The sequence below is a fragment of the Podarcis melisellensis genome (assembly GCF_964234715.1).
Source record: "Podarcis melisellensis genome assembly, chromosome: 1".
NCBI classification, from domain to species: domain Eukaryota; kingdom Metazoa; phylum Chordata; class Lepidosauria; order Squamata; family Lacertidae; genus Podarcis; species Podarcis melisellensis.
Genome location: NC_138528.1, coordinates 62,890,116 through 62,907,322, shown reverse-complemented (window position 1 = coordinate 62,907,322; position 17,207 = coordinate 62,890,116). Strand labels below are relative to the sequence as shown.

The window sequence follows — 17,207 nt, the reverse complement described above, 5'->3', positions numbered from 1 at the left end:
TTTGCTTAAGATGCCACAATGAAGCCATTGAAGGTGAATGCAACAGGTTGTATTCTTTGCCCACATACTTAAAAAAAGAGAAAGTTGGCAGGATAGTACAATCACATCTTATGCAGGGGTTCAGTTCCAAAAGTTCTGCATATACATGAAAATGTGTATACTCAAATCCTTGGAAACCCCCCCCCCCCCCATATGAGCATCCCTAGCCTTCTGGAGCCCCCCCCCCCAAGCAAGGCATAGAGCTTTAAAGCTCTTTCTGAACCAGGTCTGTTTGTGTTACCCAGCACGAAAAGAGCTTCTAAGTTCTCTGCCTTGCATTTAACTTGGGCATTTTCAAGCGGCTGACCTTCAACCATGCAAGATTGAAATAACACAAGTTAAGATGCAACCGTACTGTAATATCTGCACACATTGCCCCTTTCCCCGACATTCATTACTGTACAGTTTTTGCAAGATGAGAAAGACAAGCCTCACTCGCTGATCTCATATTGATCATACGAACAATAATTCGGGTCCAAGCCTCTCCGGGTGCAGTCGGTGACGTCAGTGTTGCAGGTTCCGCAGTGACATCCTGTTGCCACTGGGTAGGAATAAAATGATTCTTCGTGACCAGCACAGCCTGGGATCTTGATAGTCTCGTACACAACTGACTTGAATGTGCAGACGTTCTGGACATATCTCATTGCTAGGTTCTGATCAATTAGATCCTAATCATGACATAAAAAAGAGAGTCTGAATGTTAAATCCATATGCCACCAACGGCCTTTTAGCAGTGTCTAACCATGACTTTCTTTGATTTTGAAAAACCCTACCAAAACCCAAATTAAGGTGATTGATTATGTTCTTCCCTAACTTCAGTGATCTTTGGACAGCTTGTTAAACTAAAATCAATTCCTATTTTAAGACCTATCATATCTGAAACATTTGTTACAAGACTAGCTGTCCTAGTTCTGTATCAAGTGGGTGACATTGCTCTATAACAAAATAGGAAACCATATAAACTGGAACAAATTCCTTTGTGTGCAGAATTTCTTCTTTGAGCAAACAATAAAGTGCTTACTGCCTTGAACATAAGCTATGTTCACTGAGAATATAGAAGTCAACAACCTGTTCAATGCAATTTGATGCGGAAGAAGTCCTTAAATGTACACGTTATCTTCATGTGAACAAATCATACAAATGCATATACTGAACAAGGTAGTCAGTAGAGAAACTGTTGGCTCCTCACCTTTGTTAAGCAGTAGCCAGAACACCATGTTGTGTTCACGCTGATGCAGAAACCACACTCTTCCTTCTCCAGTGCTATTGTGATATTGGACAGCTGGCAATGATTGCAGCAAACAGTTTGCCAGAAAAGCAACACGACGAAGAAATTAATCGGCTTCATCCTGTAGTGCAAAGCAGAGGGGTCCTGGAGTACACTGAGACTTACAATTCAACATATCTTTAGAAGCAGACAATATTACCATTCTTCCCATGCTGATACAAAGGCAAGCTTTTAAAAAGAAAGGATAGTGGTACGTATGCATACATTCATAGAGTAAAGTCAGCAAAACAGTACTAAGGTTATTGTCAGAGGATAAGAGATTTGTTCAGCAGAATGAAGTCTTAATCCAGTTACACTTGAGAGAAAATAATGAAATAATGAAAAAAGGCATTTCTGCTGAATAGAAAGATATCTCAATTGCTCTTACAAATAAGCTTTACATTCTTTAAAAAACCAAAAAACCAAACAAAACAGAATAAATGTATTTAAAAAGGCAGAGATGATTCCTTTTTAAATGGCTTTTTTCAAAAAAAGTTCTACAGAGACCTTACCATTTCTGAAGCAGTGTTAATTAAGAATCTGTTGAAAAGTTACCTGTCTTAGACTTGCCTTGCTGGAATTATGGTAGCTGTAAAGAGCGGAAAGCCTTCCGTTGCCCTTTTATACAAAATTAGATGCAACAAACACCTTGGAGGATTTGTGGGGTATTAAGACAACTGGCATTAGGTTACACCCTGATGAAAGAGAACAAATTTGTAGCCAGACGCGTGGGCGAAACCTTGCAAAATGAAGGCCATGGGTTTTACTGGTGTTTTCAATAGTACCTGTTTTAAAATGTCACCAGAAAGCCTTGGCTTGGGGCTGGTTTACGTATTATACCAGGAGTCCTATTAGCAACGTCACTGGGCAGTTAGGAAATAACTAGACAAGGTCACAAAATGGATAGAGAGCTTTATACAGGTGTATCACTTTATACAGGTATATCACTCTCCCATCTGCAGGGAATTCCTTTCTAATTTCCAGGGTTTGCCCGTGATTAAAAGTGGTATGCATAAATGTAGGTTCCATCCTTATTATGATTGCTAAAAAACAGATCTCATGCAAACAACATTGAGCTAAAGAGACCAATAGGGTCTGTCTCAGTATCTTCTTATGTCTCAACAAAAATTTCCATCCAGGCTTCGAAAACATGGATCTTAAAATCAGTCAGGGGTGGGAACTTGTTCAACATGGTAGGCTGGATCAACAGCTGCCCCATGCCTTGTGGGCCACTCTGACAGGCGTGTGGGACCACCTGTCTGTCAGCCGCCTGACATCACCATGACATCAGCTGACTCCCCCCCACACACTTTACCATGCAGTTTGAACTCAAGGTGCACTACAAGTGAAGATCCCAGCCAATCCAAGCAGGGCTTGAAGTCACTGCTGAACTGATTGATGGTGACCTCAAGTCCTACTTAGATCAGCTGCACTTCGAAGTCCCTGACCAGAAACTCCAGAATGTAGCTCGTTCCAAGAGGAGGGGGCTTCGGCATTGTCTTTGTGCTGTTCTTTTGGCTTGGGAGGTCGCTCGGGAGGAACAAATTGCAGTGCGGGGGGGGGGGGGGAGGTTTCCATTTGGTGGAAAATTAAAAGACTCTGAATACAAGCCCCACTTGTCCAGGAGTACATTTTAAGAGTCCAAGTTGCTTCCTTAGCAGTCACATATTTACTTGTCCGCACCCCACTTCAGTGGAAATATATATGAGGTGTGTATGGTCTATATTAAGGGACCCGGGTGGCGCTGTGGGTTAAACCACAGAGCCTAGGACTTGCCGATCAGAAGGTCGGCGGTTCGAATCCCCGCAACGGGGTGAGCTCCCATTGCTTGGGCTCAGCTCCTGCCAACCTAGCAGTTCGAAAGCATGCCAAAGTGCAAGTAGATAAATAGGTACCGCTCTGATGGGAAGGTAAATGGCATTTCCATGCGCTGCTCTGGTTCGCCAGAAGTGGCTTAGTCATGCTGGCCACTGAGTGCTCACTGGGAGGACAAATCCTGAAGCTGAGACTCCAATACTTTGGCTACCTCATGAGAAAAGAAGACTCCCTGGAAAAGACCCTGATGTTGGGAAAGATGGAGGGCACAAGGAGAAACAGAGGACGACAGAAGACGAGATGGTTGGATGGTGTTCTCGAAGCTACTAACATGAGTTTGACCAAACTGCAGGAAGCTGTGGAAGACAGGAGTGCCTGGCATGCTCTGGTCCATGGGGTCATGAAGAGTCGGACACGACTAAATGACTAAACAACAAATGGTCTATATTGAGAAGATATGTTTGGACCACAGCCATCAATGCCAACAATTAAAAGGATGCCTTCCTAAATAAGAAAGCATCAGAAGCAACCCATTGAGAAGAACCCCTTGATACTGAAATGAAGGGGATTCCTCATAAGGGTGACTGAACAGAAGCCACATGTCATAATGCTCTGCTTAAAAAACGCCTAACTTATGAAGACAGAGGAATGTAACGAAAACTAAACTATCTTCTACCCCTGCCTCACAGCAGACCTCTGCAAAAGTATCTGCAAAATCCTGACACAATCTTCCGAGAAGTACTGGGCAGTCTGCCTGCTAGACAGAAGAACCCCACCAGGCTGCTGTTAAACAAAATGATGCAGAACAAGAGTGTGTGTTCATGAGATAACAAATGAACCTTTGTGTACACAAGGGGGAAGCTATAGCTAGTTCTAATATATGCTGGACTTGGTCAAGGGAATCATTCCATATCATACCCTATGAGCCAAATGCAAAAAGGAGCTTGGGATGTTTTAACAAGAGCCATGGCTGAACTAAAAACTTCCACTTCTGCACTGGGCAACCTTGCCAATAGAGAAGTTTTAGATTACCACCAGAGCTACACAATTGTGGGTTATTTCTCACAATGCTTCAACAAAACTCTACACAGTGGCTAGTGTTCCAACCTGGCTGTTTTTCCAGACATAAAATTAAAATGTGCTTAAACCTTTAAGCCACATTTGGATGTGTGGCTATGGAAGTCATTGCATGACCCAGAGCCTTGTGGCGACAAGGCAGACTTGATCACGTTTGTGCTTTTTTCCCAATTTTATCATTTATTTCTAGACCAGTTTCCCAAAGGGTTGAATGCAACATGTTGATGGGATGGGAAGGAGGGGGTGGAATGAAACCCTAGGGGTTGAAAAGAGCCTAGGGAGCAAAATAAGTTTATAATTATAGTATGAAAATTGTGTTAAGAAGCATGAGCCTCAGAAGTTAAGAAGTATGAGCATTGCCTATCATCAAGCAGACCATTTCCACATATTTACCAGTTAACTACATCTTTATAGCGCAAAAAAATCGCAGGTCAACCTAAAGATGTTCCAGAAGGTCTATTTCTTGGCTTTCAGTTGATTTGTGTTGTTCAGTTGTATCTGTGTAAAATAGCCCTGCAGAGAATTGTGTGGCTAGAGTATTACGAAAACTCTATAAAGGTAGCAGTTGTTGCTCTTGGCTGATGAGGTGATCTCACAATGTCACATTGAGTTGACTAATCATAGAAGCTATTGGATAAATCACCAGGCCTACTTCTTAACTGCTGGAAAGATTTGTTCCATGTTTAGTTGCAGTTTTGCAGCACATGTACAGCAATGCATTGTTTAAATCCATATAACCTTCATAATTTCCTACAATGGAAAAGGCTAGCAATGTGGATTCTGTCAGGGCTGCCAGCAGGGCACCTAATTAAACAAGCTTCTCTCAGTAATGGTTGGTGGAGGTCCAGTTGGATATAGATGTCATTTAGATTAGTACATTCTTCAGAGCCATGGTGGATAAAAACCATGGTGGTTTAAAACATGTATTTCTTAGCTGAAAGTAAACCATCCCCATCTTTGGTCACATCCATGTCATACATTTAAAGCACATTTATACTGCTGCCTGCCACCCCATTTCCGAGCATTATGAGATTCCAGGGGTTCCAGGTGCTTAACTAGAGTTCCTGCTTCCTTTTGGAAACAAGGCACAACAAATATTGTGATGTCTATATGATATATGGTTTGCAGGTTTTGGTGTCCTCGGGTGTCTTCCCGTGGACACCAAAACCTGCATTCCTGTACCCATGAAAATCTACGAAAGCAGATATATGGTTTGTTTACACATCTACAACCTGAGCCTACAATAGAGGGGTTCACAGCATTAACACCCCAAGAGAATATTGTTTCTTCCGTCGCCACAGTCTTGGATGCAAACAGACATCAAGCATCGTAATCTGCCTCTCTGGCTTTCCAGCTTGCTACTTTACAGCGGGTGGTGCTGTGGTCTAAACCACAGAGCCTAGGGCTTGCCGATCAGAAGGTTGGTGGTTCGAATCCCTGTGACAGGGTGAGTTCCCATTGCTCAGTCCCAGCTCCTGCCAACCTAGCAGTTCGAAAGCATGTCAAAGTACAAGTAGATAAATAGGTACCGCTCCGGCGGGAAGGTAAATGGCGTTTCCGTGCGCTGCTCTGGTTCACCAGAAGTGGCTTAGTCATGCTGGCCACATGACCTGGAAGCTGTTCGCTGGCTCCCTCGGCCAATAAAGCAAGATGAGCGCTGCAACACCAGAGTCGTCCGCGACTGGACCTAATGGTCAGGGGTCCCTTTACCTTTACCCTTTATTTTGCTTCTAGGTCACATCACTCCTAACTCTAACCTCTCAACTCTGACTTTATCTGTTGAGGGAAACCCATTTGCCGTCTCATAGGAGCCCTTTGATTCTTTCTTCTCTTAATGACCCATCTCTCAGGTGCAAGTCTGGCTATTTCCTGGAATTTGAAGGCTTGCTTAGCTTTTAACACTGGCTGTATCCAGGAATTAGAAAGGTCTGGCATCTATCTTAATACCCCAAGCCTTGATAATTCTAACACTTGCTGGGTCCAGGGGTTATAGGCGTTCATGAAATACTACACAATGCAGTAAGGGTCCGAAGAAGTTCTCAACAATATGTTTGTGAAAGGCACAAAGTATCAAAAACTCCTTTGATGTCCATTGTGAAAGGCAGGTGGTTTTTTTTAAAGCGTATTGGTTAGGAATATGTCCTTTTCTGCTCAGCAGGATTCTCTCCCTCTCCCTACTCCCAACTCTTAATATTGACAAACCTGGTGGTGATACTTCTGTGTAGCTTTGACTATAACTTTTTAAGAATTGTGCCAGCATGTCACTATAGCTGAAGGTATTGTTAGATTTAAAATGCCTCCACATTCTTGTCTGTAATGCTATTAAATTGCACCACAACACCAGCTTTGACATCATTATTGGTGACAAAGTGATGAACCCCAAGTTGTTTAAACAGACTGCTTACAGACTTGCTTAGAAACTATTTACCATTATCTGTCTGGAGCATTCCAGACTTCCTTCTATCATGTCTGGGGGAAAAAAATCATTAAATCTCTGAATGCTATTCTCTGCCTGTTTTGTGTTTTAGAGCGTCAAGAGACACAGCCCAGGCACATTCAGACAGGATGTCTATGTCTGTTACAATGCACCTGAAGTCCTTGTTGCCATTAGAAAACTTGCTGTGTTTCCACAAAATCAGCTGGCCATTGTGTGTACCCTCCATAAAAATATGGCCTTGCTTCTTTTAAAGTGGATTTGGTGCAGCCCGTGCAACTTGTAGGCATCCTAGTCTGAAAGTCATGTTTAGTTCTGATTTTTATGGCCTACTGACATCGGCCAAACCTATTTCCTCTAACCTCCCTTCGCCATGGCTTTTGAAACATCCTGTACAACACCTTGTGCCCAGTAGTGGTGTGTGCAGTGGGGTGGAGCTGACCCCCAAACACAGGGCTGGGGTGGCAGCAACATTTGGGCTGTGTGGGTTTGCTGGTGGCAGAGTTCCAGAATGGTTTAACAATTAATCCTTCTCTCCTGGGAATGAGGGGATTGTCTCTCGCTGTGGGGAATAGGGGTCTCCTAACAGCTTTTGGCTTCCTTAACAAACTACAGTGCCCAGGATTCTTAGGGGGAAGCTATGCCTATTTAAAGCGGCACAATACTGTTTTTTATTTATTGCGTGGCGAGTTCCCGCCTCCCCCTTGGAAATAAAGACACAGGACACCGGTATTATAGGTTAATGGGTGAAAACTGGCCACAACTTTATTGATTACAGGAATTTGAGCGGTATTGGCTTAGGCATTGGTTCTATCGACTAACCGGCTTTAGCCCAATTGCTTGAAGACCGGCATGGGTTAACCACCAGAGGGGGAGTCCTGCTGAGGCACGTCAACTAGGAGCTCCCCCAGGGTCACCGCTCGGGGGCGTGCCTTAGGCCCACACCTCCATAGGCTTCGGACAGGGCAACGCCCCCCGGAATCCTTTACCGGACTACCCTTCGATATGGGGGAAGGTGATGGCGCTTCCTCCCCCCCCCATTCATCTGCATAACAATACCCTTACCAATCCCTAACTGCCAATGCCGAGGAAGTTGTGACGATTTGCTACGAGGTAGGCGAAAAACCAAGTGGCTGGTGCCAATTTGCCAAGTGGAAAAAAATCCTACCAGGCCCCTTAACGGCGACCAACCAAGGTCCATAGCAATGTCAGAGAGCCAAACCTAAAGAGAAAGAGGGAAATCCTCGGCTGCACCAGCCCTAAATAGCGCAGGTTATGGCTCCTGGGCCAGCCGATTGGCTGGCAAGGGAGATGACGCGTCCGAGGTTTCCCTGATCTCGCGGGGGCTGCAAGCCAGCCCCCACGCACATGGGGGGAGGGCATGAAGCCCGCAACCCCACCTCTTCTCCATCTTGGAAGTGGCTTTGTGTTGATGGGGCTGGTGCTGCAAGAGTGAGAGGTATGTAGCTCATTTTGTGGAGCCCATATAATTTGGGACCTTAAGCCTACTGTTTCCTCTGTGGTTAAAAAAAAAAGCTAAGTACAGTATTTTCAAGACTTTTCTCATCATCTTTGCTGGATTGGCTTTGCCTAGCTTTCGCTGCAGTGCCACCGCTGCCCCCTGCGCTACCCAATCACACCCCCTTATTATACTGCTTGTGCACCCACAGCAGGGAGAGCCCACACAGCTGCTCCTAATCTCTGCTTCCAGGCAAAAGAGCTGCGATATGCTTCAATAGCCTTATTTCTGAGCAAGCGGTGAATACACACAGAGCCTTTTGTCTTGGAAACCTAATTGATACTAGGCTGCCTATTGTGTAAGGCTGCCGCATACTCTCAGGAATCAAATAATTCGCACCCCCACCTTTCTTCTGTAGCTCAGACCTCTCCCACTGCTTTTCACAGTACTGTATTGCTTTACAATGAAAGTCAGACAGATGCCAGTGCATTTAGTTTTCATTTACCCTTTCCTCACAGCAACATGGGTGCACTGTGGTCCTTCTCTGCAGTGTTGGCCCCCCTCTACACCATCCTTTCTAAGATCAATGAGGTTCCTCCCTAGAGAAACAAATGGTATATTTAAACTTGACACACAAGTTGAACATTTTTTATCGTTGAAACAAAATTTAAAAATTCCTTCCAGTAGCACCTTAGAGACCAACTAAGTTTGTTATTGGTATGAGCTTTCGTGTGCATGCACATTTCTCCAGATACACTGAAACAGAAGTCACCAGACCCTTATATATAGTGAGAGGGTGGGGAGGGGTATTACTCAGAAGGGTGGTGGGAATGGGTGATTGGCTGATAGGTGTGGTAAACCTGTTGACGACTGTTAAGGACTGCAATTGGTCTTACAGGACAAAGCAAGGGGTGAGATGGCTAAAAATAGCTGTATCATGTATAATGAGATAAGAATCCGATGTCTCTATTCAGACCCAGGTCTCTCCATGGTTTTAAGTTTGGTAATAAGTTGCAATTCAGCAACTTCTCTTTCCAGTCTACAGTGGCACCTTGGGTTACATACGCTTCAGGTTACATACGCTTCAGGTTACAGACTCTGCTACCCCAGAAATATTACCTTGGGTTAAGAACTTTGCTTCAGGATGAGAACAGAAATCGTGCTTCGGCAGCGTGGCGGCAGCAGGAGGCCCCATTAGCTAAAGTGGGATTAGTTCACAGGATAAAATCAGAATATAAAACCACAAAATACATAATCAAAATAAAAACAACAACAACCCAATAACCCCCCCAACACATTTTAAAAGGGCATAGGGTGTCAATCAACACAGCTAAAAACAGTTCAAACACTAAACACACACACAAAAAAAATTTAAAAGAAGAAACAGCGCTCTCTGCTGGGCAGGAGCAGTCCTTATGAAGCCTGTCAGGCCCCACCTTGGGCCCAGTGGAGAGAGGCAAGAGTGGGCCTGAAGCTCTCAGCAGGGTGGTCATGAATTGCTGGAGCAACAGAGATACCAGATATACTGGTATATATTTGTATCTACAAACTGTATTGTGGATGGTGATTGATAAGAATCCCTCCTTCCCTAATACAGACCACTAAAACTAAAGATGAGAAAGTACAAGCCACTGTTGTACTGTGAGAGGAAAACAGTCAATTAGCAATAATTAGAGGGTTAGACAGTGCCAAGGTTAATGTGGATAGCTTTGCAAAACTTGTACCTCTATGCAATGGCTGGCAGCAATCATTGGTTCCCACCTGGTTATGAGATTATTCTGAATAGAGTCACCTTTCCTAATTCTCACTAAATCTGTCATCTTAACTATTTCATTATATTCATGTGATTTACACACAGCCATTTTCCAATCTTATTTTAATTTGGCTTCTCTGTTTTTATGGCTCCAGAAGGAAACCAAACAGCAATAGTTTTGAAATAGCTAGAAAAGCTAGCCACACTTTGTTGCAGTAGCGGGCTTGTAACTTTCATTATATACAGCAAGACTCTGCATTTGTTATTCAGGTAGTGTAAGTGCAAAAGCCTGACGCAAAGTAATGCAATATCATTGCCAAATTCTTCAAACTTCATATCAGCTTTAAGTTCTTAGTAGATTAAAAACCAACTGTCCTGGGATTCATTTTGAGGCCTTTGAGATTTATTATTGATTCATTGCTTCATGTTTTAGACCTTGTTAAACGGATATATTTCTGGATAAATTGAATAGTGTCTGCATTTGAAAACCGTTCCTCACTGAAAATGCGACTGAGGGCCTTTGCGTGGATGCACAGGGTGGAGTCGGCGAGAGGCTTTGTTAAATTCCCATGCACTGCAGCAGAATGAAAGGTTCTTAGGCTAGATTTGGAACTCTAGTCAGTACAGTGGTACTTTGGTTCTCAAACTTCATCCGTTCCAGAAGCCCGTTCCAAAACCAAGGCACACTTTCCCATAGAAAGTAATGCAAAATGGATTAATCCATTCAAGACACTTAACCCCCCCCAAAAAACAGCAATTTAACATGAATTTTACTATCTAACAAGACCACTGATCCATAAAATGAAAGCAGTAAACAATATATTGCAGTCACACAATCAATCAATCAATCAATCAATCAGTAGCTGAACTGGGTTCCACACAGTCATAAAAAGAGCCACACACAAAAAAAACCCATGCAAAAGAAATAGCAAAAGCAGACGGACCTCAGTATAACACTAAAAACGGAAGTGTAACACTCAAAATGGAGCACATTTGGCTTCTGAAAACAGTTCGCAAACCAGGACACTTTTGGGTTTGCAGTGTTTGCATTCCAAGTTGTTTGAGTACCAAGGTGTTTGAGAACCAAGGTGCTACTGTACTCATGAGAACCAGGGTGGCTCAGAGTGTATCATTTAGAAGGAGAAAGCTCATCCGTGAAATTCATTGGGTGGTTTTCGGCAAGTGACTGTCTCTGAGCACAGGGTTGTGCTCTTCACAGTCTTGGGGGGTGAGGATGTAACGAGATGATCCAGGGCTGGCCCAGAATGTTTTGCTGCTTAAGGCAAAACAAAAAATGGAAGCCACACATAGCTGCCTCCTTTTCTGCGGAGGTGGCCCAGGGAAGCTCCGATGTGCTGAAGGCAGTGGGGGAGAAAAAAGGAGGCTGGAGAGGAGCAGGAAGAAGTGGTGGAGGTGAAAGGTGACAAGTGCAGGAGGCAGCAAGAGGCATTCTTCTTGGAGCCCAGATCTGCTGCCCTTCCCTATCGCCTGAGGCAACCACCTCACCACACTTTATGGGCCGGCCAGCCCTGGGATAACTCCATGTATGCAGCATTAAAATACAGGGCGTTAATATACTGGTGCAATAAACACGGAAGTGTGGTGGTCATTTTCGTGGTCACCTTTTGCCAAGCATGATGCTGCTTCATGGGAGCTGTAGGGCACATCGTTCCTCTTTGGAAAAGTATTCGATTGTATTCAGTGTAGCCCTAAGGCTAAGGTTGAATAAGGCTATCAGCTGAATACAGCCCATAATATTCCTTATGGTGTTCTTAAACTTCCTTCTACATTGGGTTGTGGGAGCCCACACTGGAGTGACACATGAAGCTTACTCCAAAATAAAGCTTGCAGAAGTCAGTTGAACTTAATTAGAAGTAAACATATTGACTGAGGTGCTAATAAGTGATCTTGCTGAATATGCCATGGCCATGCTGTGGTAATTTGACCCGCAGGTCTTACACAGTGGGCCTAAATGTGCCATCACTGCCACCTAGTGGGTGATTAAATTAGCATATTTAAACCCCTCTATGCCAGAAAGAGCGAGTGATGGTTCTGAAACTTGATCCAAACTTTGAATTTAGCACATACCGGTACTTCATATGTATAATGAGCCCTTGCTTTAGAGTTTGATCCAACAAAATGTTAACTTGCCACCAGAAGTTCCCTGAGCATTTGGCATTGTTTAGCTGGTTCATCAATAAGAAGGTGGCAGCAAGAATGGGACAGGAGGAGAAACTACTGAAAAGACTGTTGAACTTAACACTCCTGGGAGACCGTAGTTCAAATATTCATTCAAACACGGAGTGTTCTTGGATCTGCTACTGCCTCTCAGGCTAAACAACCACACAGACCTGCTGTGGGTAAAGGTTAAAACAGCGGAGGAAGATTACTGAAGTAGGATCCTTGGGAAATGGGCAGGATAGAAATTTCTATTTCTATTAATTGCAAACAATGCATTTGATTAATCTCGACAAATTAATGTACCGTATATTAAGAATAATGTATGTTTATTTATTCATGCAACTATTTCTGTACCCCCATACCATAATGTATCAGGGTACATTGTTAAAACTTAAAAACGCCACTTAGATAAAAATATAGATGCAGATAACTTGAAATGTGCTCGGGGGGGGGGGGGCAGGGACCCGCCAGGATATATTGTGCTGAATGCAACCCTGCATTGCAACGAAACAATGCATTATGCTGAATGCAACCCTGCATTGCAACGAAACAATGGAACTCAGTGTGGTTTGCCACATCTCAATAGGACCATCATGCTGTCACTGTAGCTATGCCACTACTGAACTGGGCAACAGAGAGAAATCAACATGTAAAATGTTTTCTGGATGGAGACACAGGGATGGAAAACATGTGACTTAATTATGTCTGCCTCTTTGTTATGCCTTTTCATTAAAAAAAAAGTAATCAGGGCATTCATAAGAGAAGTCCTGTCTGCTTCCCAAATGCGGAACCCAGGCCTGCTACACTGATAATGGGAGTGATTTAACAGCTTCACTGAATGGCACCCCCTTTGGAAATCAGTGTGCAGGATGCTCAGTGAAATGGTTTTCCTTCATGGAGAAATGCATAATGAAAACTGTAATAACAGAATGTAAATTCCCTGTGGAATTCCAAGGAAAGAACCTTGGGTGGAGCAGGGAGTAATATAATTGTGTGTTTACAAACCTTTGTGGATATTATTCTTAGGAGCATAATTCTATGAAGGCTGATTATTATTGTGTCAGAACTGGTCCAATTGTATTCACTGTTAATGATTTTTGTGCAAACATGTTTAGGATCATGCTGTAAGAAGATTTTGTTTGAGGCTGTTGGATTATTCCCTTTGTACCATCCTATAGTAATGACCAGCAGTGAGATTCCATAGATTTTGGGCTGCCTGGGAAGACTGTATCTGATCTTTGTCTGATTGTGCAAATTAGGGTGACCAGATACAAAAGAGGACAGCGTTCCAGCATTTTTATTCATTTTGTAAAAAAGTGAATGTTCAGAACTTCTAATCCTGAAAAATAAATCTCGTTTTCTACACGATTCTTAAATGTATAGGATGGGAGTCCTGCTCATTTTGATATATTGCCAACCCTTGTGTATCAGTGTCTTCAGCTCACATTTCAGGAGGAAGTGATGCATGCAACAGCTAGAAAACAATCTGACAACTAAGGTGGATTCAGACAACCAGGACTGGAACAAAACAATAGCATACCATCCAAAATTTAACCAATGAAAATAGGAACGTCCCATTCCATAATGATAATTTTACTATTTATACCCCACACATCTTACTGGGTTGCCCCAGCAACTCTGGGCAGCTTCCAACATATATAAAAACATAACAAAACATTAAACATTAAAAAAACCTTCCCTATACAGGATTGCCTTCAGACGGCTCAGGGGTTGGATAACTCCATACCTCCCAACATTTCTCCAATAAAAATAGGGACATCCTAAGGAAAAGTGGGACATTCCGGGATCAAATCAGAAACCGGGATGGCTTCTCTAAATCAGGGACATCCTTGGAAAACAGGAACATCTGGAGAGTCTGCAAGAGCCTCCAAATGCCAACAGCTTGGAACCTGTGCTACACATGGAAAAGTTCCGAAACACACAATTAAGCCCTGCTTTTCAATCTAGTTCCTGCAGCAAGAGATGCCTGCCTCACATTTTTTGGCACGACTTTGTGTTGCTCCAATTTCAAGGTTTGGTGGAATCCACAAATATACAGACCCCTCCTCACACCATTTTGGAACACAAGAATAGCTCTGCTGAAGCGGGACCAAACTCCTCTCTCATATGGCATAACGTTTCCCACAGTGACCAGCCAGATGCTTCTAGCAAGTCCACAAGCTACTGCCCACTTGCGAACAATAGTCCTCTCCCACTGCTGTTCTCCAGTGACTAGATTTCAGACTGCCTCTCTTCCTGGGGGGTAGTGTGAAGCCATCATGCCTAGTCACTATTGATAGCCTTATCCTCTATGTATATGTCTAATCCCCCTTTAAATCCATCCACAGTGGCAGCCATCACCACATTTTGTATTCTGCACACTTCTGTTTCTGTCTACTTATTTTCTCCTGGGATTCCACTGGGTAAAAGAATTCATTTATCTGGATATTCTCCTCATATCCTTTTTTCTGGGGGATGGGGGCGGGCGGTTGGTCTAGCCCAAGAGTTTTTCTTCCTTAATGTCACTCTGAATCCTAGCAAGCATTGTTCTTTCTGCAATGAAAAATAACCGTTTAATTTGTTTGCTAGGCTCGACAGTGAGCTTCCTGCACTAATGCAACCAAACCTGGACAAATAGTAAATGACATATCTCCACAAAAAAGCTGTAGAGAATCTGGGCTAAATGGCGCAATATTCCCACATCCTAATGAAGACATTAATTCAGGATTTCACAGTAGAAAAGTCATGGGAAGCGAAGCAAAAGAAGGCAACCCACATGCTATGTTTTTGATTAACATGGGCACCGACCAGAACTCATGTCAGGTCTTGTTTCAAAACAGTTTTACTTGAGACTACAGCCTTTCAGAAAAGATAAATTACATTTCCCGAAAAGTGTCAAGATTAATGAATTCATTATCATTCTTTAAAAATAAAAAAAACACACATTTCCTTTGGTAGGAAGAATTCCTGGAGGTTTACTGTGTTTTGCAATATTTGAGTTTATTTACAAATATACAGGTTGAGCATGGGTAGAAGCACACAGCTGAAAGACACCGACAAAGCAAGCTTTGCAGCCTCATATCAGATCTCCAGAGAGGGTGGCTCTTTAGCCCCCTTTGCTGTTAGTTTATACAGCTTCAAAAAGTCAGCTCAGCCCACTCTTTCTATCTCTTCCCTCACTCCAATAGCAATCTGTGTCACAAAACGCTTCTATTGTTCTCCATAAGGGAAAGCCAGTGTAGCCCCCTTCACATTCAGTGGACTACAACTCCAATCATTCCTGATCATTAATTGTGTTGGTTGTATGGGAATTGTAGTCCAAAAAAACCTAGAGCTCACCACAGGAGTTACCCACGGCTTTCTACTCACACTTAGGGGGTCCATGTGCCCTGCTTTACGGAGGGCAGTCCTCCATTTGAAGAGTTGTCAGTCATCTGCTTGAGAGAGTCCTTTCCCACTTAAAGAACTGTAAGAAAGGAGAGCAGTGGCTTTGATGTTGTCCGTATCACTGCTTCCCTTTTTCCTTAATACTGTACACACAGCTGCTGTGTGTGTGTGTGTGTGACCAGCAGGTAACACAGCAAATTGTTCCTGTTTCCTTCTAGAACTCCTGTTGCTCTTGCTCAGAGCCAATAAGCATTGCGGGTCCAGGCATCATGCTCCCAACCCTAGATAAATAAAAAACCACTAAGACTGGTTTGGATTGAAATAGGCCACAACTTTATTGAAAACAGATGAAAGAAGTTTGGCTTGGGCTTGGGGCCCACCGGAAGTCATGCGTGGTCAAGCCACGTTCCTAAGACGTATGTACATCACATAGGGTGACTACTGCAGGGACCACTATTTGGGGGAGTGCCTTTGGCCCTGGCCCCGCCTGGGCACACAGACATGACTCCTCCCCCCCGGATCTCTTTAATGGGATCCCCAGTGTTTGGAGGGGCAGGCAGAGATTACAACCTCTCCTCCATCCAAGACAAAGGATTGCCCCAGAGCTAACAAGCATTCCCCAATCCCTGCTGGGATCCATTAGGGGGCAAACACAGGGTTATTTGGCATGCTTCCTCTCAGAGACATGTATGGCTTTTAGCAGAAAGTGGGAAAATCCACACTCTATCCAATCCGCTTGTGCTACAGTTACAATTTTTTTAAAGGCCTGAGTTTCTAGCTCTCATCGACTCAGTGATATTGGGAAAAGCGAACATTTGATTTGACAATAGAAAGAGGCAAGTAAAAACTTATCATTTTATACCATGATGAATTGCTGTAACAGTTTTGAAACTAACCATTTTATTGTGGCATCAATGCAGGCAAGAGCCCTCTTCGTCAAGTGCACCATTATAGGAAAGCATCCGTTTTATATTGGAATTATACATGAGCAGACACTAAAGGAATTGCTGTATTCTCTAGGCAACTGTTCCCTCTGTCCAATTCTGGGCAGACAGGAATCTCAAACTCAGAGCTATCATTTATTCCTCCCCGTCCTCAAATTTTGCTGTTATCTTTGACATTTTCTGCTTGATGCCCCCTTTTCTTTGTTAAACCCTGTGAATCAATGGGCAACATCTAGCTGCAAGATAAGACTGTGATCTCCATGCCACTTCAGATTCTTAATTTCCTGCCCGAATTACCTCTTTATCAAATTTTCACATTGGCCCTGCAGCTGTCATCCAAATTAAATACATGTGCTTTCTAAGCATGTGATGACATTCTGGGAATAAGAAGAAGGATACTCGCATAACAACACCTGTCAGATGTGGAGGATGTGTTGAGAAGCCTTGCCTGAAGCCACAGAACAACACCCTTTAGGCAAATCTCAGAAATGCCCTCTTTGTCTAAAATCGCACGTCGCCCTATTAACAGTGGCATGCTCTGGGGAAAAGCGCTCTTCTTTCTGTTCAACATACTGGTCCTCTTAATGTTTTAAGAGACCTTCCAGATCAAGTGAAAATGACTACAAACTTACTGTCAAATAGCAAAGAGAGATGGGGCAAAGATTCCCGAAGGCTTTCACTGGTTGATTTGAGAACACTGAATGTTTTTAGGGGTGCATCTATGCTACAAATGGATTTCAGCATTATAGTAGTCTAATTGTTTGTTTATTTATACAAACACTTGTCATTTGCTTTTTACCTCCCATCAGGACCTCCATGGGCCTTCACAATAGTAAAAACACAACATTCAA

General features: G+C 43.3%; 1 protein-coding gene across 1 annotated transcript; it reads right to left on the bottom strand.

The window, feature by feature from the left end:
• Window positions 1–231: 231 nt before the first annotated feature.
• FSHB (follicle stimulating hormone subunit beta) lies at window positions 232–15,530 on the bottom strand. The gene is made up of 3 exons (XM_081883383.1): window positions 15,395–15,530; window positions 1,229–1,388; window positions 232–707 (listed from the first exon to the last, which is right to left on the bottom strand). The coding sequence occupies exons 2-3, from the start codon at window positions 1,385–1,387 to the stop codon at window positions 471–473; spliced, it is 396 nt and encodes a 131-aa protein (XP_081739509.1). The 5' UTR covers window position 1,388; window positions 15,395–15,530; the 3' UTR covers window positions 232–470.
• Between the last annotated feature and the right edge of the window lie 1,677 nt (window positions 15,531–17,207).